Here is a 26,874-nt window from a genome sequence, read left to right on the forward strand (position 1 = left end):
AGCCACCCACCCACAGTATCACTGACCTTCCTGAGCTGCAACACTCCCTCCTCCAAGCCCACAGCATTGATGACCCTCTGTCCACTGATGCTCCTGAGCCACGACACCTCTTCCTTCGAGCCCGCATCATCGCCGACCATGCCTCCTGTGACCCTCCTGAGCCATTCCACTAACGCCGCTCCGTCTGGTCAGTCATTATAAGACGCACTAAGATTTGAAGACTGACCCCCATTTTAACATTAAAATGTTATTTTTTCCTATTTTCCTCCTCTAAATTTGGGGTGCGTCTTATAATCCAGTGCGTCTTATGAAATGAAAAATATGGCATTTGTAATTTTTAAAATTTTTCATTTGGCCTATGATCGTGCCATAGGATATATTTTTTTATATTAAGATTTGTTTTACAATTATATATTTAAATGACTTTATTCTTTTACATTTTCAAGTTATTTTGTTGATTAATGAGCAAATTTACCAAAACCATGTTTTTTTTCCTTTTTTTTTTTTACTCACCAATCTCCCTTCCAGGCCACAATATTTTTAATTTATTTAGTTTCCCCCTCCCCCCCCATTGTTTGCTCTGCCATCAACTATAATTTGCCAGTCACAGAAGCTGCACTTTCCTAATTAACACACTGTAAAGTTAATCACACTATTTACATTAGCCTTACCATCTACTTGTAGGAAAAAGACTGTTTTTATAATTGTAGCGTTATACGCAAGAGACTGCGAACATCCTGAGTGACCTTCGAACTACGAGCAATTAGCAGCACAACACACAGTGCGCGATGCTCACAATCTGCAACGTTCCAGCAGTGAAAATGAGATGAACGTTAATGAGCTCAGAGCTGCACCTCCGTCACCATTTACTTAGAAATGTGATTTAAATCTTTACTTTAAGCGTTTGTGTGATTACATAAAGTGGTTAACCATTAGTTGAATATGCGATTTCATATTGTTTGGAATGACTTTGATTAAGAATAATAAAATACCCTTCATCCAAGTCAAATTAGTCCAAAGTGAGCATGTCCTTTAAATGTTTTTACACTGTTTGGCTAGGTGCACACGCTGCAGATATTTCTGCAACAAATCTTAATCTTCTGGCATGACAAACGTTATGGTAGAAACGTGTTTTTACAGCTTTTTTTTGCAGCTTTTTTATGCTTTTTTTTCATTGCTTTCAATGGTGAAAAACACAGAAATAGTGGACATGCTACAGATTCTGCAAGGAAAAAAATCCTGAGCATGGATAGACATGCATATTTGTGAAAATCTGCAAGCAAAAACGTGGCAAAAAACGTTACCAAAACGCAAAGTGTGCACACAGCCTTTAGGGCTTGTTTGGATGAGCGTATTATTGTCACAGAGGTATCACGACCGACTGACAATCCAGTGGCAGAGAGTGCTGGATGATCACAGAGATTGACGGCACGTGTTATCTGACAGTTCCCCATTTCTGCAGCCTGTAAACTCTATAACCCTGGGAAACTGTTAGTCGTTCCTTTTAGTTGCCATCCTCTGACTTCCTTTAATAACCTCACCCTGGGGTGGTTTGGGTGCAGGTTATAGTTTGCTCCTTGTTATGGTCTGCAGTGGTCATCCCCTGTTGCTCCAGAGACTTCGTTAGTTGCTGCTCCTTAGCTAAGTGTTTCACTTTTGCTATCCACCTGGGCTCTGGTGATAGCATTCATGTTTCCTCTGAATTATTTATTTGTGTCTTCCTTTAGTGTTAGTGGTATTGACTAGCACTCATTCCCGCCCTCCTTACTTATGGCCCTTTTGCCAGGGGAAGACAGGGCCCCAGGTATCCTGCTCGGTGACAGGTGTGGAACCTGTATAGAGTCGGTGTGGACAGTGAGGGTGACCTGCAGGTTGTTGTCAGGGGTCATCTCTTCCCCCCTTTCCCTAGCTATAAGGCATTCCTTCCCCCTTCCTTTATGTTGTGCTATATGGGTGGTATAGCCGCTTTCCTCTGCCGTGACATTTATATGAACGTGTGATGTGCAAGTAATGGTAGACATGACACTAAACCAATATAATTCCACAAGGCTGTTCAAATGACACATGGATCAACTATCAGGCTGTAAAAAAAAAAACAAAAAAAAAAAACAGCATGCACTATTCTCTTTTGTATTTTGGATCAAACTTGCCTATTTAAGTCTATAGATGCACAAAAAATATTTAAATATATCAGATCCCAAATGGATCAGTCAAATAGCATCCAACTTTTATGGATAAATTTCCATTATTAGTGCATTTTAAAATGTTAATGTATAAAAACTGGTTTAAAATCTGGAATTGTCTCTTCAAGGAGGAAGGAGACAAACTCTATTGCCACCTATTGGAAGCAGTAATCCTAAAAGTCAAAAGTGTCCCTTTAATTAGCCTTTTCATATGACTTAGGATTTATGCCAGATAAGAACCTCAATTTGCAGACACGGTGTTTCGGGGTGATTGCCCCTCGTCAGTGCAAAGTAGGAGATTTGATCTGGCTGTATGAGAAGCTATAGTGGGGTCGAAGAGGAAAACTTTTCTCCTTGCGAAGACTGACAAACCAATCTGGCTGCTACTGAGGAGACTTATAGCTGCAATGCTCCTCTGGGAAATATTCAAATTGTCACTTCAGGGAGGAAGGAGACAAACTCTAGTGCCACCTATTGGAAGTAGCAATCCTAAAAGTCAAAAGTGGCCCTTTAACGAGCCTTTTTAAAATCTGCACACATCAATGTCACAAGGGTGATAATATGGATGGATAAAAATTGGCCAATTTTTCACCTGCTCATCTGACACCGGCCATAAATGGAGGGCATTGATCAGTCATAATATAATAGCCACCTGCCTAACATTTTATTGGCCTACTGATGCTGAAAAATATTTTAAAATCATCAAGGCATGGACATTAGTATACAAATCCATAAGTCCAGTAGGTTATGAGGTGTGACTTTAAACAGGGGCAAAACTATATCCATAGCAGCTGTAGGTACAACTACCGGACCCACATTTGCAGGGTAGTCTGGGATGCCAGGCCTGCAAAAAGAACAAAACGTTCACATGTCTCCACCGGGTCTTCCGACACTGGTGCCCACGCTAACATCCCCTCTGCTCATGACCAAAAGTCCCTCCAGCTGTGCCATCAAGATGCACACTGGTGGTGAGCAGGGAAAGTGGTGTCAGAGAGGGCAGCACTGTAGGATGGCATGGGGGCAGGTATTCAAAAATATTCTATGGGTCTCCTGACTAGTGATGGGAAAGAGTGCTTGTCACTACTCGTTAAATGATTGAGCATCAGGGTGCTCCATCACAACTCAAGTACCGAGTGTAATGAAAGTCAATGGGGAACTTTGTCACAGTTCTGACACGCGGAGCATCTTGTATTGTTATGTTCTACCATGCTCTCCTGTGGAGCCTGTACTTGCCGTTCCATCATGCAGAGCTTTTTGCAGGGTTGTCTCTCAGCCCTGTGTTTTTTGCTGGTCCTGTGAGGTGATACTGCTCGTTCCGGGTGATTGCCCTGCTTCATTAGGGAGCACGCTTGCCCGGAACACCGCCAGTTGTTCTTCCTGTTTTACAGTAGGGCTCTCGACTCCCGTAGCGTTTAATGTTCTGATCTTGGCTCTCGACTTGGACCTCCTCCTGACCAGGTTCCCTCCTGCTCCCTGTATCCTGTACATACTCTCCTGAAATCCTGACCCTCGACTTGTATGTTGACCTCGTCTCTGTCTGCTCCCAGTATCCTGTTGCTATCTTTTGGCTTCAGACCTCGCCTTGTCTGACTACCTCTCCTTTCACATTCACGCAAGTTGTGTCTAGTGCCACCTAGAGACGAGCTTCATAAACTCAAGCATTTTCAAACTCCGTCTCGATCGAGTAACGAGCTGTGGCGAGCACGCTTGTTCATCACCACTTGCAACGCTTGTAGTCACCCAACTGATTCCATGGATTAGATTCCATGGATTTTCCAAAAAATCCCAAAGAAGATTGATTGAATTTAGATCAATGGAATTTGGAAGCCGTGGGATCTCTCACATTCCTTTATTCCTGGACATTTTTTGAAGAATGGCAGGAGCATAAGGGTTTACCACTGCCATGAAGGGTTGGACCTGGTCTGTAGACTCTTTAGGTAGGTGGCAAGTAATAATGAGCGAGTATCAAAATACTCGGGTTCGTGATACTCGCAACGAGTACTGACTAATACGCGAGTATGCATTCCGAATAGTGTGTGTAATGCAAGTCAATTGGGAAAACTCACAAAGTAATGAGTAACCCGAATTCCACACTATGTGCTACTTGCACGAATAGCGCAGCATTCAGGTTACTCGTTACTTTGCGAGTTTTCCCCACGCTATTCAGAATGCATACGCGAGTATTAGACAGTACTCGTTGCGCGTATCGCAAGCTCGAGTATTTCGATTCTTGTTCATCATTAGTGGTAATTGTCAAAATAACTTCCAAATAAAAGCCAGGACGAAGGTTTCTCAGAAGAACATTTCACCATTGTACGGTCTCTGGTGGCTTCTCCACATAATGCATCTTAGGGCTATTTCTTTTCCAGGTAGGCGACATACACGCAAATGATGCAAAAGAAAAGTATGATCATCAGAGCAGGCCAACTTCATTAATTGCTTCATGGTCCAATTGTGAATATTTACTTCCCAGTTTTGCTGCTTGCAGCACATCAATTACAAGAACTGACAGATTACTTGCAGCTTAATGTACTAATCCCGCTCCTTGGCAAATGCCATTGTGTTCAGATAATCAATGAAACTGAACCTGTCAGAAATGATAATTATATGGATGAGTGTATACAGATACATGGCGAAAATATAAGACAGGCAATCTACATCTGACGGACTATGAAAAAGTGAAAATAAAAAGTTTCTTCAATTCCAGCTTCGTTGTCACTTGTGACTTGATCATATAAAACTCACTTTTTCTTTTGGTTAGTAAAAATATTACAAACTTTATTGATACCATGTACAAAGAGCGAATTGGATTTTAGTGAATATTTACAAGTACAAATAAAACACAGATTATTGAAAAGGTATGGTAGAAATAGCACAAATCTGCACATACATATGTAATAGTTGTATTTCACTGATATCTATAAATGGTGACATACATAATCGTTATAACTAGTTACAGGGAGAGAGATAATACCCAGATAAAGTGCTAAGTGTAGACTCAGTGCAAGTTGGAGCTTCCAAATGAAGACTCCCGACGCGCATTTTGCGTGGTTAAGCACTGCTTAACCATGATTACTTAAAGGGAACATGTCACTAGAATTGGCCCCTATAAGCTGCGGCCACCACCACTGAGCTCTTATGTACAGCATTCTGGAATGCTGTATATAAGCACCCAGGCCATGCTGTATAACATAAAAAACCCTTTATTATACTCACCCGCGGGGCTGTCCAGTCCGATGGGCATTGCTGGTCTACTGTCCGGTGCCTCCTCTCTGCTGTGATCTCAGTCCTCCTTCTACCCAGCCCAGTGTGGATGACGAGTCTACGTCATCCACACAGGAAGACATTGCGGTCTTGCGTCGGCGCACTCTGATCTGCCCTGCTGCGGGCAGATCAAAGAACTGTAATGCGCAGACGCGAGGAAAAGTTAAAGACTGTCTGCACATGCGCACTACAATACTTTGATTTGCCCTGAGCAGGTCAGATCAAAGTGTGCCTACGCAAGACCTCAAAACCTGGTAGCGTACATGACGTAGGATATGTCATGCACATGGACTTCTGAAGAAGAGAAGGCACTGGACCAGTAGGAGGAGGCACTGGAACGGACAGCAGTGACACCTATCGGACCAGATCGGCCATTATAACACAGTTTTTACGTTCTACACAGAGGCCTGGGCTCTTATATACAGTATTCTTGAATAGTGTTCATAAGAGCCCAGTGGTGGTGGCCGCAGCTTATAGTCAACAAATCTGGTGACAGGTTCCCTTTAATGGAAACTATGCAGTTCTCGCATACTGATCTAAGTATATGGCACAGTGATGAAACAGGCACAGGTGCTGAATGCGTCATCATGTAGGAGTGTTGGCTTTATTATACATAGAAATTTAACAATGGAGGGCACCAGAGAGTTTCTCCCAGGATCACTCCTGGCACCTAATGCAATATGAGCGGACAAAAGAGGAAAAGTAGTGCCAAAAAACAGGGGATCACCAGACAATAGGTTAATAAACCAAAGAAAGTTTTCTTAATAGAAGAGAAAAAACACACATAGTTACGAAATTCTGTTAAAACTATTCAAAAACAACCACTGAGACAAGGGGGAAAGAATTCACACAGCAATAATAAGAATTAGGCCGTTTTTTTTCTCTTGTATTAATAAAACTTTCTCTGGTTTATTTACCTATTGTCTGGTGATCCCCTGTTTTTGGCTTTATTATACAGGCAATGCTCTAGGTAGAGGTCAATGTGTCAAAATATGTTCCAAACTAAAGCCAGAGGTTTCCAAGAAAAATATTCCACTACTGCATGGCCTCTGCAGGCAGGATCAAAGATATAACAATTGGTATTAAAAAAAACAATTGGCTTTATGTAAAAAAAAAATGGCAACAATTAAACATACAGTGGGGAAAAAAGTATTAGTCGGCCACCAATTGTGGAAGCTCTCCCACTTAAAAAGATGATAGAGGCCTGTAATTGACATCATAGGTGACCACAACTATGAGAGACAAAATGAGAAAACAAATCCAGAAAATCACCGCGTCTGATTTGGCAAGATTTTTGTTGCAATTTATGGTGGAAAATAAGTATTTAGTCACCTAAAAATATGCAAGATTTCTGACTCTTACAGACCTGTAACTTCTTCTTTAAGAGGCTCCTCTGTCCTCCACTCGTTACCTGTAGTAATGGCACCTGTTTGAACTTCTCAGTATAAAAGACACCTGACCACAACTTCAAACAGTCACACTCCAAACACCACTATGGTGAAGACCAAAGAGCTATTGAAGGACACCAGAAAAAAAATTGTAGCCCTGCACCAGGCTGGGAAGACTAAATCTGAAATAGGCAAGCAGCTTGATGTGATGAAATCAACTGTGGGAGCAAAAATAAGAAAATGGAAGACATACAACACCACTGATAATCTCCCTCAACCTGGGGATTTACGAAAGATCTCACCCCATGGGGTCAAATGATCACAAGAATGGTGAGAATAAACCCTACAACCACATGGGAGGACCTAGTGAATGACCTGCATAGAGCTGGGATCACCGTCACAAAGGCTACTATCAGTAACACGCTAAGCCAAAAGGGACTCAGATTCTGCAGTCACAGACGTGTTGCCCTGCTTAAGTGAGTACACGTCCAGGCCCGTCTGAAGCTTGCTAGAGAGCATTTGGATTATCCAGAAGAATATTGGGAGAATGTCATATGGTCTGATGAAACCAAAGTAGCACTATTTGGTAGAAACACAACTCGTCATGTTTGGAGGAGACAGAATGCAGAGTTGCATCCACAGAACACCATACCTACTGTGAAGCATGGGGGTGGCAACATCATGCTTTGGGGCCATTTCTCTGCAAAGGGATTAGGACGACTAATCCGTGTACATGAAAAAATGAATGGGGCCATGTATCGTGAGATTTTGAGTGCAAATGTCCTTCCATGAGTAAGGGCATTGAAGATTAAACGTGGCTGGGTCTTTCAGCATGATAACAATCCCAAGCATACAGTCAGGGCAATGAAGGAGTGGCTTTGTGAGAAGCATATAAAAGGTCCTGGAGTGGCCTAGCCAGTCTCCAGATCTCAACCCCATAGAAAACCTTTGGAGGCAGTTGAAAGTCCATGTTGCCCAGCGACAGGCCCAAAACATCACTGCTCTAGAGGAGATCTGCATGGAGGAATGGGCCAACATACCACCAACAGTGTGTGCCAACATTGTGAAGACTTAAGGGTGCTTTACACGCAGCGATATCGCTAGCGAGCGTACCCGCCCTCGTCGCTTGTTCGTCACGGGCAAAATCGCTGCCCGTGGCGCACAATATTGTTAGGAGCCATGACACGGACTTACCTGCCTAGAGACGTCACTGTGGCCGGCGAACCGCCTCCTTTCTAAGGGGGCGGTTCGTGCGGCGTCACAGCGGCGTCACTAAGCGGCCGCCCAATAGAAGCGGAGAGGTGGAGATGAGCGGCCGTAACATCCCTTCCACCTCCTTCTTTCCTCATTGCCGGCGGACACAGGTAAGCTGTAGTTCGTCGTTCCCGAGGTGTCACACGTAGCGATGTGTGCTGCCACGGGAACGACGAACAACCTGCATCCTCAACAATCAACAATTTTTTGAAAATGAACGACGTGTCAACGATGGACGATTTGGTGTTTTCCATCGTTACCGGCCGCTCGTTGGTGTCACACGCAACGACGTTGCTAACGATGCCGGATGTGCGTCATGGAATCCGTGACCCCGGCGATATATCGTTAGATACATTGTTGCGTGTAATAGGGCCTTTACAGAAAACGTTTGTTCTCTGTCATTGCCAAAAAAGGATATATAACAAAATATTGAGATGAACTTTTGTTATTGACGAAATACTTAATTTCCACCATAATTTTCAAAAAAAAAGTCTTGCCAAATCAGACGAGGTGATTTTCTGGATTTGTTTTCTCATTTTGTCTCTCAGTTGTGGTCACCTATGATGTCAATTATAATCTCATCTTTTTAAGTGGGAGAACTTGGACAATTGGTGGCTGACTAAATACTTTTTTCCCCACTGTACATCAAGCACAAAAAACGCATTTAAACAATAAGTCATTTTCTGATGGCTTCTTTGTAAGCATATGCAAAGTGGTGTACAAATATTGGACTTGGACAAATCATGGAGTTTCTGTTGACATTCTCAAGTTTAAAAGGAATCTGTCCCCAGATTTTTGCTACCTCATCTAAAAGCAGCATGATGAGGCTCTGAATCCAACGATGTGTCACTTAGATTACTGGGTGCAGCCATTCTGAAACAAACCAAGATTTGAGATTTAACCTGTAGCAGAGCCCATACAGCTGCCTACACTAGGCTTTCAGTGTACATTTCCATAGACAGTAGCTGCTAATCACATGGAGGTGGGGGGGGGGGGTCGGACTACAGCTCAAGTGCTGCTGAGACCCACTAATGATAAAGATAAGAGGCTTAAACTAACATTGCAGGTAAACAAAAACAGACTTTGTGATAAGAGACACAGGGCTGAATTCTCTGTTTTAACTCTCACAGCATGCTGCCTTCGGATTACATAGCAGACACTTGCTGACAGAGTTCCTTTAAGCATAAGCTGACAGCAATTGGTAAGGTGGGGTTTCAAAAGTCGGACATTATGACATTTAAAAAATATTTACAATTTTAGTTACCCTTTATCAAGGGCTATACTGTTTTGTAGCATCCATTCTGTATATTCTTTCTTCTCTGCTTTTACAATTCTCTAACAATAAACTTCAGGTCGTATTTGTCTTAGATGTGACATGATCTTCCTTAATATCTTCTGAGCTACAATTCCTTGGCAGTTTCCAGCTGCATGTAAATCTGAGAGACTCTCGCTACCACCATCTGAACTGGACACATCCCCGAGGATCACAGCTACGAGCCGCTCTGACATAAACCCACAGTTTGATCACTCGGAGTTGACATGCATATTTTATGACTGCACATCACCTGTGGCTTTCCTTCCAGACCTCGTAAAGAAAGGCTCATGCGCTTGCCTTATTTAGCCCAGTAACAGTTTCCTTATAAAGTGCACACACATAAATTCAGCTTATATTAAGCCTCCGACGCTCTTACCTGACAGCCGTTGTCACCTTGCCGGTCTCCTGAGATGGCGCGCTGGACTCCGTCTCCGCTCTTCGGCGAAAAGACTGTCGATTTTGCACTTGTCTTAGGACGCTGCTTTTTATCTCTAGTAGTGTGGACATCTTGGCTGCCCTGTAGATGAAACAAATTAACAAATTTAATGATTAAACTTAATTTCTGATGGAATTAACACAAAATATTAATCTTAGCTAGTGGTACTCGTATCATAGGGCGGCGTCCCAAAATAACAATATCAAAATAAGATCAGCACTCACATATGTTTCTACATCTTTAGGTTTTATTGCATAGCTCCATAAATGACAGTCACAAATGTGACGCGTTTCGGGTTGCATCCTCAAAGTGTCATTTATAGAAATATGGAATACAACCTTGTCACTTTGCTTGAGAATGTGACCCGAAACGCGACAAATTTGTGTCAGTGATTTATGGAAATATATTATTATAGCGCCATTTATTCCAGGGCATTTTACACGTGACAAGGGGTTTACATAATTGAGACAAGGTACAATATGCAAATTGTCTCTTCAGAAAGGAAGGAGATGAACTCTAGTGCCTCCTATTGGAGGTAGCAATCCTAAAAGTTAAAAGTGACCCTTTAACAAACCTTGTCTTATGACTAAAGGCCGCTTTACACGCTACGACATCGCTCAAGCGATCTCGTTGGGGTCACGGAATTTGTGCCACACATCCGGCCGCTTTAGCGATGTCGTTACATGTGACACCTAGTAGCGATCTTGAATCATCGCAAAAACGTTCAAAATCGCTAATCGGGGACATGCCCCCATTCCCAATTATTGTTGCTGCTGTGTGTACGATGTAGTTCGTCGTTCCTGCGGCAGCACACATCGGAACGGAGGTCGCAGGAACCTCACCTTACCTGCAACCACCGGCAATGCAGAAGGAAGGAGGTAGGCGGGATGTTACGTCTCGCTCATCTCAGCTTCTATTGGGTGCCCGCTTAGTAACGTCTCTGTGACGCCGAACGAACCGCCCCCTTAGAAATGAGGCAGTTCGCCGGTCACAGCGACGTCGCTAGGCAGGTAAGTAGTGTGACGGGTCTGAGCGATGTTGTGCGCCACGGGCAGCGATTTGCCCATGTTGCCCAACCGATGGGGGTAGGTACGCACGCTAGCGATATCGGTAACGATCTCGCAGCGTGTAAAGCGGCCTTTAGGGTTTATGCCAGATCAGAACCTCAATTTGCAGACATGGTGTTTCGGGGTGATTGCTCCTCGTCAGTGCAAAGTATGAGATCTAGATCTGGCTGTATGAGAAGCTATAATCATGTCTAAGGGGAAAACATTTCTCCTCACGGAGACTTACAAACCAATCTAGCTGCCAGTGAGGAGACTTATAGCTGCAATGCTCCTCTAGGATCAGATCTGCTACTTTGCACTGACAAGAGACAATCACCCCGAAACACCGTGTGAGCAAATTAAGGTTCTGATCTGGCATAAATCCTAAGTCATATGACAAGGTTTGTTAAAGGGTTACTTTTGACTTAGGATTGCTACTTCCAATAGGTGTCACTAGAGTTCGTCTCCTTCCTCCCTGAAGACACAATTTGCATATTTCCCAGAAGAGCATTGCAGCTATAAGTCTCCTCACTGGCAGCCAGATTGGTTTGTCAGTCTCCGCAAAGAGAAAAGTTTTCCCCTTAGAACACATTGTAGCTTCTCATACAGCCAGATCAGATCTCATACTTTGCACTAATGAGGAGCAATCGCCTATAAGTCTCCTCATCACTGGCAGCCATATTAGTTTGTCAGATTCTATGAGGAGAAACGTTTTTCCCTTAGACAAAGTGCAAGAGTCATGAACAATACAAGGCACAGACTGGTACAGGAGGAGAGAGGACCCTGCCCGTGAGGGCTCACAGTCTACAGGGGATGGGTGGGGATACAGTAGTTGAGGACAGAGCTGGTCATGCAGTGGTGTAGTGGAAGTGGGTTACTGCAGGTTGTAGGCTTGTCGGAAGAGGTGGGTCTTTATCTTCCTTTTGAAGCTTTCTAAGGTAGGTGAGATTTTGATATGTTGTTGCAGAGAGTTCCAGAGTATGAGGGAGCCATGGGAGAAATCTTGTATGCGATTGTGAGAAGATAAGATAAGAGAAGAGTAGAGAAGATGATCTTGTGAAGATCGGAGGTTACGTGCAGGTAAGTACCGGGAGACGAGGTCACAGATGTATGAAGGAGACAGGTTGTGGATGGCTTTGTAGGTCATGGTTAGTGTTTTGAACTGGAGTCTTTGGACAATGGGAAGCCAGTGAAGGGACTGGCAAAGAGGAGAGGCCGGGGAATAGCGAGGGGAGAGGTGGATTAATCAGGCGACCAAGTTTAGGATAGATTGTAGGGGTGTAAGAGTATAAAGGCCGCTTTACACGTAATGACATCGCTAATGGGATGTCATTGGGGTCACGGAATTCGTGACGCACATCCGGCCTCGTTAGCGGCGTGTGAAACATACGACTGACCGCTAACGATGCAAAATACTCACCTAATCGTTGACACGTCGTTCCTTTCCCAAATATCATTGCTGCTTTTGAATGCAGGTTGTTCGTCGTTCCTGCGGTAGCACACATCGCTATGTGTGACACTGCAGGAACGAGGAACAACATCATACCTGCAGCCGCCGGCAATGAGGAAGGAAGGAGGTGGGCGGGATGTTCCAGCCGCTCATCTCCGCCCCTCCGCTTCTATTGGGCGGCCGCTTAGTGATGCCGCTGTGACGCCGAACGAACCTCCCTCTTAAAGGAGAGATTGTTCGGCGGCCACAGCATCGTCGGTGAACAGGTAAGAGCGTGTGACGCTGCCATAGTGATATTGTTCGCTACGGCAGCGATCACCCCGTGACGCGCCACCGATGAGGGCGGGTGCCATTGCTTGCGACATCGCTATCGATGTCGCAGCAAGTAAAGACCGCTTTAGAAGAGAGACCACAGAGCAGGAGGTTATCGAATAAAACCTAAAGAAGAGGAAAGCAATCTATGCGAGCGCAGATCTTATTCTGTATATTGATGAAATTAACAGTGATATCATCATTTACTTAAATATCTTTAGAGAAAATCAGTTTACAAGGTTCTGCACTTTCTTAAAAAGAAATCTTATTACTCTCAATAAACCGAATTTTCTAGTCTGATTCACTCATTACTAGAGTTGAGCGCGGTTCGTGGTTCGTGGTTCTCCAGTTCGCGGCTCGAGTGATTTTGGGGCATGTTCTAGATCGAACTAGAACTCGAGCTTTTTGCAAAAGCTCGGTAGTTCTAGAAACGTTCGAGAACGGTTCTAGCAGCCAAAAAACAGCTAAATCATAGCTTGGTTTCTGCTGTAATAGTGTAAGTCACTCTGTGAATCAAACTATTATCACATTTCAGTGTATAGTGTGCGTGAACAGCGCCTTCAGATCACTGCTGTTTCTATAATGGCGATCGCCATTTTTTTTTTTTTTTTTTCTTGTCTTCCTTCCCTAAGTGCGCGCGTCTTGTGGGGCGGGCCAGCATGTCAGCCAATCCCAGACACACACACAGCTAAGTGGACTTTGAGCCAGAGAAGCAACGGCATGTGTGATAGGATCTGCATGTCACATGTCCCTGCATTATAAAACCGGACATTTTCTTCACGGACGCCATTATCTGCCTTCTGCGTCTTTGGTGTCAGACATCACTGTCGCAGCTCCGTCTTCCTGAGTCCTATAGCCGATACAGCTGTATGCGCTGCATACACAGCGTTAGACAGCTTAGGGAGAGCACTTTATAGCAGTCCTTTTAAGGGCTCCAACCGGCAGGGTCAGAGAGCCATAGGTGACAGGTCCTGCAAACAGCAACAGCGTCTGTGTAGCCCAGGTCAGGGATTTCCTACCTGCATTTCACCATTAGGAGGGAATAGAAAGGCAGTCTTCCATTCCTCTACCCAGAGCACCACAATCCTGCCACTGTACCCTCTTGTCCTCTGCACACTCCAACTGATAACTAAGCCATTATACTAGCAAACACTCAGTGTACCTAGTGGCATCCTATACGTGGCTATTGGACTTTGCTATAGTCCCACTAGTGCAAAGACATTTGCAGAGCGCGTCTGCCTGCATTGCACACTACAACTCATTCTAACCAAGCCATTATACTAGCAAACACTCAGTGTACCTAGTGGCATCCTATACGTGGCTATTGGACTTTGCTATAGTCCCACTAGTGCAAAGACATTTGCAGAGCGCGTCTGCCTGCGTTGCACACTACAACTCATTCTAACCAAGCCATTATACTAGCAAACACTCAGTGTACCTAGTGGCATCCTATACGTGGCTATTGGACTTTGCTATAGTCCCACTAGTGCAAAGACATTTGCAGAGCGCGTCTGCCTGCGTTGCACACTACAACTCATTCTAACCAAGCCATTATACTAGCAAACACTCAGTGTACCTAGTGGCATCCTATACGTGGCTATTGGACTTTGCTATAGTCCCACTAGTGCAAAGACATTTGCAGAGCGCGTCTGCCTGCGTTGCACACTACAACTCATTCTAACCAAGCCATTATACTAGCAAACACTCAGTGTACCTAGTGGCATCCTATACGTGGCTATTGGACTTTGCTATAGTCCCACTAGTGCAAAGACATTTGCAGAGCGCGTCTGCCTGCGTTGCACACTACAACTCATTCTAACCAAGCCATTATACTAGCAAACACTCAGTGTACCTAGTGGCATCCTATAAGTGGCTATTGGACTTTGCTATAGTCCCACTAGTGCAAAGACATTTGCAGAGCGCGTCTGCCTGCGTTGCACACTACAACTCATTCTAACCAAGCCATTATACTAGCAAACACTCAGTGTACCTAGTGGCATCCTATACGTGGCTATTGGACTTTGCTATAGTCCCACTAGTGCAAAGACATTTGCAGAGCGCGTCTGCCTGCGTTGCACACTACAACTCATTCTAACCAAGCCATTATACTAGCAAACACTCAGTGTACCTAGTGGCATCCTATACGTGGCTATTGGACTTTGCTATAGTCCCACTAGTGCAAAGACATTTGCAGAGCGCGTCTGCCTGCGTTGCACACTACAACTCATTCTAACCAAGCCATTATACTAGCAAACACTCAGTGTACCTAGTGGCATCCTATACGTGGCTATTGGACTTTGCTATAGTCCCACTAGTGCAAAGACATTTGCAGAGCGCGTCTGCCTGCGTTGCACACTACAACTCATTCTAACCAAGCCATTATACTAGCAAACACTCAGTGTACCTAGTGGCATCCTATACGTGGCTATTGGACTTTGCTATAGTCCCACTAGTGCAAAGACATTTGCAGAGCGCGTCTGCCTGCGTTGCACACTACAACTCATTCTAACCAAGCCATTATACTAGCAAACACTCAGTGTACCTAGTGGCATCCTATACGTGGCTATTGGACTTTGCTATAGTCCCACTAGTGCAAAGACATTTGCAGAGCGCGTCTGCCTGCGTTGCACACTACAACTCATTCTAACCAAGCCATTATACTAGCAAACACTCAGTGTACCTAGTGGCATCCTATACGTGGCTATTGGACTTTGCTATAGTCCCACTAGTGCAAAGACATTTGCAGAGCGCGTCTGCCTGCGTTGCACACTACAACTCATTCTAACCAAGCCATTATACTAGCAAACACTCAGTGTACCTAGTGGCATCCTATACGTGGCTATTGGACTTTGCTATAGTCCCACTAGTGCAAAGACATTTGCAGAGCGCGTCTGCCTGCGTTGCACACTACAACTCATTCTAACCAAGCCATTATACTAGCAAACACTCAGTGTACCTAGTGGCATCCTATACGTGGCTATTGGACTTTGCTATAGTCCCACTAGTGCAAAGACATTTGCAGAGCGCGTCTGCCTGCGTTGCACACTACAACTCATTCTAACCAAGCCATTATACTAGCAAACACTCAGTGTACCTAGTGGCATCCTATACGTGGCTATTGGATTTTGCTATAGTCCCACTAGTGCAAAGACATTTGCAGAGCGCGTCTGCCTGCGTTGCACACTACAACTCATTCTAACCAAGCCATTATACTAGCAAACACTCAGTGTACCTAGTGGCATCCTATACGTGGCTATTGGACTTTGCTATAGTCCCACTAGTGCAAAGACATTTGCAGAGCGCGTCTGCCTGCGTTGCACACTACAACTCATTCTAACCAAGCCATTATACTAGCAAACACTCAGTGTACCTAGTGGCATCCTATACGTGGCTATTGGACTTTGCTATAGTCCCACTAGTGCAAAGACATTTGCAGAGCGCGTCTGCCTGCGTTGCACACTACAACTCATTCTAACCAAGCCATTATACTAGCAAACACTCAGTGTACCTAGTGGCATCCTATACGTGGCTATTGGACTTTGCTATAGTCCCACTAGTGCAAAGACATTTGCAGAGCGCGTCTGCCTGCGTTGCACACTACAACTCATTCTAACCAAGCCATTATACTAGCAAACACTCAGTGTACCTAGTGGCATCCTATACGTGGCTATTGGACTTTGCTATAGTCCCACTAGTGCAAAGACATTTGCAGAGCGCGTCTGCCTGCGTTGCACACTACAACTCATTCTAACCAAGCCATTATACTAGCAAACACTCAGTGTACCTAGTGGCATCCTATACGTGGCTATTGGACTTTGCTATAGTCCCACTAGTGCAAAGACATTTGCAGAGCGCGTCTGCCTGCGTTGCACACTACAACTCATTCTAACCAAGCCATTATACTAGCAAACACTCAGTGTACCTAGTGGCATCCTATACGTGGCTATTGGACTTTGCTATAGTCCCACTAGTGCAAAGACATTTGCAGAGCGCGTCTGCCTGCGTTGCACACTACAACTCATTCTAACCAAGCCATTATACTAGCAAACACTCAGTGTACCTAGTGGCATCCTATACGTGGCTATTGGACTTTGCTATAGTCCCACTAGTGCAAAGACATTTGCAGAGCGCGTCTGCCTGCGTTGCACACTACAACTCATTCTAACCAAGCCATTATACTAGCAAACACTCAGTGTACCTAGTGGCATCCTATACGTGGCTATTGGACTTTGCTATAGTCCCACTAGTGCAAAGACATTTGCAGAGCGCGTCTGCCTGCGTTGCACACTACAACTCATTCTAACCAAGCCATTATACTAGCAAACACTCAGTGTACCTAGTGGCATCCTATACGTGGCTATTGGACTTTGCTATAGTCCCACTAGTGCAAAGACATTTGCAGAGCGCGTCTGCCTGCGTTGCACACTACAACTCATTCTAACCAAGCCATTATACTAGCAAACACTCAGTGTACCTAGTGGCATCCTATACGTGGCTATTGGACTTTGCTATAGTCCCACTAGTGCAAAGACATTTGCAGAGCGCGTCTGCCTGCGTTGCACACTACAACTCATTCTAACCAAGCCATTATACTAGCAAACACTCAGTGTACCTAGTGGCATCCTATACGTGGCTATTGGACTTTGCTATAGTCCCACTAGTGCAAAGACATTTGCAGAGCGCGTCTGCCTGCGTTGCACACTACAACTCATTCTAACCAAGCCATTATACTAGCAAACACTCAGTGTACCTAGTGGCATCCTATACGTGGCTATTGGACTTTGCTATAGTCCCACTAGTGCAAAGACATTTGCAGAGCGCGTCTGCCTGCGTTGCACACTACAACTCATTCTAACCAAGCCATTATACTAGCAAACACTCAGTGTACCTAGTGGCATCCTATACGTGGCTATTGGACTTTGCTATAGTCCCACTAGTGCAAAGACATTTGCAGAGCGCGTCTGCCTGCGTTGCACACTACAACTCATTAAAACCAAGCCATTATACTAGCAAACACTCAGTGTACCTAGTGGCATCCTATACGTGGCTATTGGACTTTGCTATAGTCCCACTAGTGCAAAGACATTTGCAGAGCGCGTCTGCCTGCGTTGCACACTACAACTCATTCTAACCAAGCCATTATACTAGCAAACACTCAGTGTACCTAGTGGCATCCTATACGTGGCTATTGGACTTTGCTATAGTCCCACTAGTGCAAAGACATTTGCAGCACGTCTGCCTGCGTTGCACACTCCAACTAATTATAACTAAGTTGCATTGTCAGGGATATTTATTCTTTATTATTCTGCTGTTAATAAAGCTAGACCACCACTGCAATCTTCACCACCTCTCAATTTTTACTACCACATTTTCAGTCCACAATCTTGTCGCAATCAACATGAGTGGCAAAATGACAGATGCTGGTGGAAAGGGGAAGAGGCGTGGTGGAAAAGGCAAAAAAGGTTTTGTCCGTGGGGAAGGTGGCAAAGCTCCATTATCATCTGCTGAAGATAGACCATCTACCAGCAAAAGTAAGATGTCTACTACTTACCGTGGACAATCCGATGTGCTCCCTTTTTTACGGACACGAACAACAGGAAGAAAGGTAGATGATGGGCAAAAAAGGAAAATGCTTGAATGGATCTCAAGTGGTCCAACAAGTGCCCTCTCAGCCACTTCAAGTACCGCATCCAAAAAACACCAGTCCTCTGAGTTGTCATCCCAATCACACTTGATTTCTCCCAGCTCTGAAGTCTCCATCAGCCCTGCACAGTATGGTGGAACTGAGATGGCTGAGTCTGCAGAGCTGTTCAGTCACACTATAGCCTGGGAATCAGAGGTCTGCTCCCAAGCTACAGTGAGTACAGAACAGGAAATGGTCTGCAGTGATGCCCAGAACCTTTGTGACTCAGATTCAGGCCGTGAGGACCAAGTTTCTGAGCATAATGTTGACCCTTTGTCACAAACTGTAACACCTGTGGTTATAGACAATGAGGAACATACTGATGAAGATGAGACGCAGATACCCGATTGGGATGACAACTTAAATATTCCGTCAGGGCAAGAAGAGGCTCGGTCTGAGGGGGAGGGGAGTGCAAACACAACAATTGATGATGACGTTCTAGATCCCACCTACTGTCAACCCCCAGTCAGGCACTCGAGGAGGTCAACAGAGGCGGTGGAGGAGGATGCAACCGACGACGAAGTTACCTTGCGCCTTCCTGGACAGAGTCGGAGCACTGGTAGCACGTCTACAACTGCATCCTCAGCCACCACTCTGCCTATGAGCATTATTCGGGGTGGATCAACAGGTCGCATGGCCTCTAAGCCTTGCCTAGCCTGGTCCTTTTTTCACATCGAAAAAGATCGCCCAACTCATGTGATATGTAACATTTGTCATGATTCTCTTAGTAGAGGTCAAAAGCTCAGCAGTTTGACAACTTCTTCCATGAATCGTCACATGAATAAATATCATAAGTCCCGGTGGGAAGCTCACCGTGCTGCAATGCGGCCTAGCGGAGCGAACCATCCACCGCCCGCCCCTTCCACTGCATCCGCGCGCTCTTCATCTTCTAGGACTGTGGGGACAGCTGCCACACCTGTTTTTCCACGCAAAACTTCCACCACTGTAACCGCAACAGGCAGTTTGCTTGTAAGGTCGTCAGTTGGTTTGGAAGGGGAAACAAGTGAGTGTGTACAGCTCTCTCAGACATCGATAGCACCAACGTTGGATGAAGGCAACATCATGTCTCCGCCTGCACTTTCCTCACAAACCTGCATTTTTCCAGGGACACCCTACTCAACACCGTCTACACACAGCAGCCAGATCTCTGTCCCTCAGATGTGGTCAAATAAAAGGCCACTTCCTCCGACCCATGACAAAGCTAAGAGGTTGACTCTATCCCTCTGTAAGCTGTTGGCTACCGAAATGCTGCCTTTCCGCCTAGTGGACACACAGGATTTTAGAGACCTTATGTCTGTCGCTGTGCCCCAGTACCAGATGCCTAGTCGCCACTACTTCTCTAAGAAAGGTGTGCCCGCGCTACACCAGCATGTCGCACACAACATCACCGCTTCCTTGAGAAACTCTGTGTGTGAACGGGTGCATTTCACCACCGATACTTGGACCAGTAAGCATGGACAGGGACGTTACATGTCGCTGACTGGGCACTGGGTAACTATGGTGATAGATGGTGAAGGGTCTGCTGCACAAGTCTTGCCGTCCCCACGACTTGTGTGTCAATCCTCTGTCTGTCCAAGTTCCGCCACTGCTTCTGCATCCTCCACCTCATCTGGGTCCTCCACCTCCGCCCCAAGCCTGCCTGGTCAGGCCACCAGCGTTCTCACTGCGCAGAAGGAATCACGCACCCCTCATTACTATGCTGGCAGCAGAGCGCAACGGCATCAGGCGGTCTTTAGCTTGACATGTCTTGGTAATAAGAGTCACACAGCTGAGGAGTTGTGGTCAGCTTTGCGGTCCGAGTTTAATAAATGGTTGTCTCCACTCAAACTGCAGCCTGGTAAGGCCGTGTGCGACAATGCTGCAAACCTGGGTGCGGCACTTCGCCTGGGCAAGGTGACACACGTACCTTGTATGGCTCACGTGTTGAACCTTGTCGTGCAGCAATTTTTAACACACTATCCCGGCCTAGATGGCCTTCTGAACAGGGCACGAAAACTGTCAGCTCACTTCCGCCGTTCAAGCGCCGCAGCAGAGCGACTTGCATCGCTCCAGAAGTCTTTCGGCCTGCCGGTTCATCGCCTGAAATGCGATGTGGCGACACGCTGGAATTCAACTCTCCACATGTTACAGCGACTGTGGCAGCACCGCAGAGCCCTGGTGCAATACGTCATGACGTATAGCCTGGGCCAACGAGATGCAGAGGTGGGGCAGATCACCCTGATGGAGTGGTCTCAGATCAAGGACCTATGCACCCTTCTGCACAGTTTCGACATGGCGACGAATATGTTTAGCTCTGACAATGCCATTATCAGCATGACGATTCCAGTCATTTACATGCTGGAGCACACGCTAAACACTATTCGGAGTCAGGGGGTGGGACAACATGAAGGGGAGGAACTACAGGAGGATTCATATGCGCAAGGGACAACAACATCACGAAGGTCCAGACGTTCATCATCACCAACGCAGCAGGCATGGGACCATGGGGGACAGGGATCGACAAGGGCGCATAGTAGCAGGCGAAATGTTGAGCAAGGTGCAGGAGAACATGAAGAAATGGAGGACGAACTGTCCATGGACATGGAAGACTCAGCGGATGAGGGAGACCTTGGTCAAATTTCAGTTGAAAGAGGTTGGGGTCAGATGTCAGAGGAAGAAAGAACGGGTAGCACCTCTATGCCACAAACACAGCATGGACTTGGTCCGCATGGCTGCGCAAGACACATGAGTGCCTTTTTGTTGCACTACCTCCAACATGACAGTCGTATTGTCAAAATTAGAAGTGATGATGACTACTGGATTGCCACACTATTAGATCCCCGGTACAAGTCCAAATTTTGTGACATAATTCCAGCCATAGAAAGGGACGCACGTATGCAGGAGTATCAGCAGAAGCTGTTACTAGATCTTAGCTCGGCTTTTCCACCAAACAACCGTGCAGGTGCAGGGAGTGAATCTCCCAGTTGTAACTTGACAAACATGGGACGGTCTCGTCATCTTCAACAGTCTACCCGTACCAGTAGGACCTTTTCTGGTGCCGGTAACAGCAATTTTATGGAATCTTTTCATAATTTTTTTAGACCCTCTTTTGCAAGGCCACCAGAGACAACAAGTCTGACACATAGTCAACGGCTGGAGAGGATGATACAGGAGTATCTCCAAATGAACATCGATGCCATGACTGTGCAACTGGAGCCTTGCTCCTTTTGGGCTTCAAACCTACAAAAATGGCCAGAGCTCGCAACTTACGCCTTGGAGATTTTGTCGTGTCCAGCTGCCAGCGTTGTCTCTGAACGTGTATTCAGTGCTGCTGGGTGTGTGCTGACAGATAAGCGCACGCGTCTGTCCAGTGACAATGTGGACAGACTGACGTTCATCAAAATGAACAAGTCATGGATCCAGAAGGAATTTACTACCCCTGTGTCATCCTGGGGAGAGTAAATGCTTGTGGATTTGGAATGTGCTTGATGCAAATCAAAACATCCTGTTTGCAACTAGGGCCCAAGTGCTGCCACTGATGGGGTGGGTGTCTGTGTGGCCCAATTTTTGGAAAAAAGGGAGACTCCGCTTGGAGTAACCCTTGCTTGCTGTGTTTTTAAAAGAAGCCAAGATGAACAGAGCTGGGATCAGGAAAGACTTTGCTACCTACCCCGGTGTCATCCTGGGGACGGCTAAGAATAGCGTATTTTTGAATGTGCTTGATGCAAATCAAAACATCCTGTTTGCAACTAGGGCCCAAGTGCTGCCACTGATGGGGTGGGTGTCTGTGTGGCCCAATTTTTGGAAAAAAGGGAGACTCCGCTTGGAGTAACCCTTGCTTACATTGTTTTTAAAAGAAGCCAAGATGAACAAGTCATGGGTCAGCAAAGACTTTGCTACCTACCCCGGTGTCATCCTGGGGACGGCTAAGAATAGCGTATTTTTGAATGTGCTTGATGCAAATCAAAACATCCTGTTTGCAACTAGGGCCCAAGTGCTGCCACTGATGTGGTGGGTGTCTGTGTGGCCCAATTTTTGGAAAAAAGGGAGACTCCGCTTGGAGTAACCCTTGCTTGCTGTGTTTTTAAAAGAAGCCAAGATGAACAGAGCTGGGATCAGGAAAGACTTTGCTACCTACCCCGGTGTCATCCTGGGGACGGATAAGAATGGCGTATTTTTGAATGTGCTTGATGCAAATCTAGCTGTGAAGTGTACAACTGGGGCACAACTGCTGCCACTGAATGGGTGGGTGTGTGTGGGGCCCAATTTTTGGAAAAAAGGGGAGACTCCGCTTGGAGTAACCCTTGCTTACATTGTTTTTAAAAAAAGCCAAGATGAACAAGTCATGGGTCAGCAAAGACTTTGCTACCTACCCCAGTGTCATCCTGGGGACGGCTAAGAATAGCGTATTTTTGAATGTGCTTGATGCAAATCAAAACATCCTGTTTGCAACTAGGGCCCAAGTGCTGCCACTGATGGGGTGGGTGTCTGTGTGGCCCAATTTTTGGAAAAAAGGGAGACTCCGCTTGGAGTAACCCTTGCTTGCTGTGTTTTTAAAAGAAGCCAAGATGAACAGAGCTGGGATCAGGAAAGACTTTGCTACCTACCCCGGTGTCATCCTGGGGACGGCTAAGAATAGCGTATTTTTGAATGTGCTTGATGCAAATCAAAACATCCTGTTTGCAACTAGGGCCCAAGTGCTGCCACTGATGGGGTGGGTGTCTGTGTGGCCCAATTTTTGGAAAAAAGGGAGACTCCGCTTGGAGTAACCCTTGCTTACATTGTTTTTAAAAGAAGCCAAGATGAACAAGTCATGGGTCAGCAAAGACTTTGCTACCTACCCCGGTGTCATCCTGGGGACGGCTAAGAATAGCGTATTTTTGAATGTGCTTGATGCAAATCAAAACATCCTGTTTGCAACTAGGGCCCAAGTGCTGCCACTGATGTGGTGGGTGTCTGTGTGGCCCAATTTTTGGAAAAAAGGGAGACTCCGCTTGGAGTAACCCTTGCTTGCTGTGTTTTTAAAAGAAGCCAAGATGAACAGAGCTGGGATCAGGAAAGACTTTGCTACCTACCCCGGTGTCATCCTGGGGACGGATAAGAATGGCGTATTTTTGAATGTGCTTGATGCAAATCTAGCTGTGAAGTGTACAACTGGGGCACAACTGCTGCCACTGAATGGGTGGGTGTGTGTGGGGCCCAATTTTTGGAAAAAAGGGGAGACTCCGCTTGGAGTAACCCTTGCTTACATTGTTTTTAAAAGAAGCCAAGATGAACAAGTCATGGGTCAGCAAAGACTTTGCTACCTACCCCAGTGTCATCCTGGGGACGGCTAAGAATAGCGTATTTTTGAATGTGCTTGATGCAAATCAAAACATCCTGTTTGCAACTAGGGCCCAAGTGCTGCCACTGATGGGGTGGGTGTCTGTGTGGCCCAATTTTTGGAAAAAAGGGAGACTCCGCTTGGAGTAACCCTTGCTTGCTGTGTTTTTAAAAGAAGCCAAGATGAACAGAGCTGGGATCAGGAAAGACTTTGCTACCTACCCCGGTGTCATCCTGGGGACGGCTAAGAATAGCGTATTTTTGAATGTGCTTGATGCAAATCAAAACATCCTGTTTGCAACTAGGGCCCAAGTGCTGCCACTGATGGGGTGGGTGTCTGTGTGGCCCAATTTTTGGAAAAAAGGGAGACTCCGCTTGGAGTAACCCTTGCTTGCTGTGTTTTTAAAAGAAGCCAAGATGAACAGAGCTGGGATCAGGAAAGACTTTGCTACCTACCCCGGTGTCATCCTGGGGACGGCTAAGAATAGCGTATTTTTGAATGTGCTTGATGCAAATCAAAACATCCTGTTTGCAACTAGGGCCCAAGTGCTGCCACTGATGGGGTGGGTGTCTGTGTGGCCCAATTTTTGGAAAAAAGGGAGACTCCTCTTGGAGTAACCCTTGCTTGCTGTGTTTTTAAAAGAAGCCAAGATGAACAGAGCTGGGATCAGGAAAGACTTTGCTACCTACCCCGGTGTCATCCTGGGGACGGCTAAGAATAGCGTATTTTTGAATGTGCTTGATGCAAATCAAAACATCCTGTTTGCAACTAGGGCCCAAGTGCTGCCACTGATGGGGTGGGTGTCTGTGTGGCCCAATTTTTGGAAAAAAGGGAGACTCCGCTTGGAGTAACCCTTGCTTGCTGTGTTTTTAAAAGAAGCCAAGATGAACAGAGCTGGGATCAGGAAAGACTTTGCTACCTACCCCGGTGTCATCCTGGGGACGGCTAAGAATAGCGTATTTTTGAATGTGCTTGATGCAAATCAAAACATCCTGTTTGCAACTAGGGCCCAAGTGCTGCCACTGATGGGGTGGGTGTCTGTGTGGCCCAATTTTTGGAAAAAAGGGAGACTCCGCTTGGAGTAACCCTTGCTTGCTGTGTTTTTAAAAGAAGCCAAGATGAACAGAGCTGGGATCAGGAAAGACTTTGCTACCTACCCCGGTGTCATCCTGGGGACGGCTAAGAATAGCGTATTTTTGAATGTGCTTGATGCAAATCAAAACATCCTGTTTGCAACTAGGGCCCAAGTGCTGCCACTGATGGGGTGGGTGTCTGTGTGGCCCAATTTTTGGAAAAAAGGGAGACTCCGCTTGGAGTAACCCTTGCTTGCTGTGTTTTTAAAAGAAGCCAAGATGAACAGAGCTGGGATCAGGAAAGACTTTGCTACCTACCCCGGTGTCATCCTGGGGACGGCTAAGAATAGCGTATTTTTGAATGTGCTTGATGCAAATCAAAACATCCTGTTTGCAACTAGGGCCCAAGTGCTGCCACTGATGGGGTGGGTGTCTGTGTGGCCCAATTTTTGGAAAAAAGGGAGACTCCGCTTGGAGTAACCCTTGCTTGCTGTGTTTTTAAAAGAAGCCAAGATGAACAGAGCTGGGATCAGGAAAGACTTTGCTACCTACCCCGGTGTCATCCTGGGGACGGCTAAGAATAGCGTATTTTTGAATGTGCTTGATGCAAATCAAAACATCCTGTTTGCAACTAGGGCCCAAGTGCTGCCACTGATGGGGTGGGTGTCTGTGTGGCCCAATTTTTTGAAAAAAGGGAGACTCCGCTTGGAGTAACCCTTGCTTACATTGTTTTTAAAAGAAGCCAAGATGAACAAGTCATGGGTCAGCAAAGACTTTGCTACCTACCCCGGTGTCATCCTGGGGACGGCTAAGAATAGCGTATTTTTGAATGTGCTTGATGCAAATCAAAACATCCTGTTTGCAACTAGGGCCCAAGTGCTGCCACTGATGTGGTGGGTGTCTGTGTGGCCCAATTTTTGGAAAAAAGGGAGACTCCGCTTGGAGTAACCCTTGCTTGCTGTGTTTTTAAAAGAAGCCAAGATGAACAGAGCTGGGATCAGGAAAGACTTTGCTACCTACCCCGGTGTCATCCTGGGGACGGATAAGAATGGCGTATTTTTGAATGTGCTTGATGCAAATCTAGCTGTGAAGTGTACAACTGGGGCACAACTGCTGCCACTGAATGGGTGGGTGTGTGTGGGGCCCAATTTTTGGAAAAAAGGGGAGACTCCGCTTGGAGTAACCCTTGCTTACATTGTTTTTAAAAGAAGCCAAGATGAACAAGTCATGGGTCAGCAAAGACTTTGCTACCTACCCCAGTGTCATCCTGGGGACGGCTAAGAATAGCGTATTTTTGAATGTGCTTGATGCAAATCAAAACATCCTGTTTGCAACTAGGGCCCAAGTGCTGCCACTGATGGGGTGGGTGTCTGTGTGGCCCAATTTTTGGAAAAAAGGGAGACTCCGCTTGGAGTAACCCTTGCTTGCTGTGTTTTTAAAAGAAGCCAAGATGAACAGAGCTGGGATCAGGAAAGACTTTGCTACCTACCCCGGTGTCATCCTGTGGACGGCTAAGAATAGCGTATTTTTGAATGTGCTTGATGCAAATCAAAACATCCTGTTTGCAACTAGGGCCCAAGTGCTGCCACTGATGGGGTGGGTGTCTGTGTGGCCCAATTTTTGGAAAAAAGGGAGACTCCGCTTGGAGTAACCCTTGCTTGCTGTGTTTTTAAAAGAAGCCAAGATGAACAGAGCTGGGATCAGGAAAGACTTTGCTACCTACCCCGGTGTCATCCTGGGGACGGTTAAGAATAGCGTATTTTTGAATGTGCTTGATGCAAATCTAGCTGTGAAGTGTACAACTGGGGCACAACTGCTGCCACTGAAGGGGTGGGTGTGTGTGGGGCCCAATTTTTGGAAAAAAGGGAGACTCCGCTTGGAGTAACCCTTGCTTGCTGTGTTTTTAAAAGAAGCCAAGATGAACAGAGCTGGGATCAGGAAAGACTTTGCTACCTACCCCGGTGTCATCCTGGGGACGGATAAGAATGGCGTATTTTTGAATGTGCTTGATGCAAATCTAGCTGTGAAGTGTACAACTGGGGCACAACTGCTGCCACTGAAGGGGTGGGTGTGTGGGGCCCAATTTTTGGAAAAAAGGGAGACTCCGCTTGGAGTCACCTTGCGGTGTTTTACATGACTTTAGAAGGGCGTGCCATGCCTATATCTGT

At 45.9% G+C, this 26,874-nt stretch overlaps 1 protein-coding gene across 1 annotated transcript in view; it reads right to left on the minus strand.

Annotated features, from left to right (window-relative positions):
• The window catches only part of BAIAP3 (BAI1 associated protein 3), a 335,128-nt gene that overhangs the window by 227,492 nt on the left and 80,762 nt on the right, over positions 1-26,874 (minus strand). The window contains exon 2 of the mRNA XM_075318086.1: positions 9,781-9,921. Within this exon, the coding sequence (XP_075174201.1) occupies positions 9,781-9,911 (131 nt within the window). The 5' untranslated portion in view covers positions 9,912-9,921. The remainder of the gene's footprint in view (positions 1-9,780; positions 9,922-26,874) is intronic.

Source organism: Anomaloglossus baeobatrachus, chromosome 7 (assembly GCF_048569485.1).
Source record: "Anomaloglossus baeobatrachus isolate aAnoBae1 chromosome 7, aAnoBae1.hap1, whole genome shotgun sequence".
Classification (NCBI taxonomy): Eukaryota; Metazoa; Chordata; class Amphibia; order Anura; family Aromobatidae; genus Anomaloglossus; species Anomaloglossus baeobatrachus.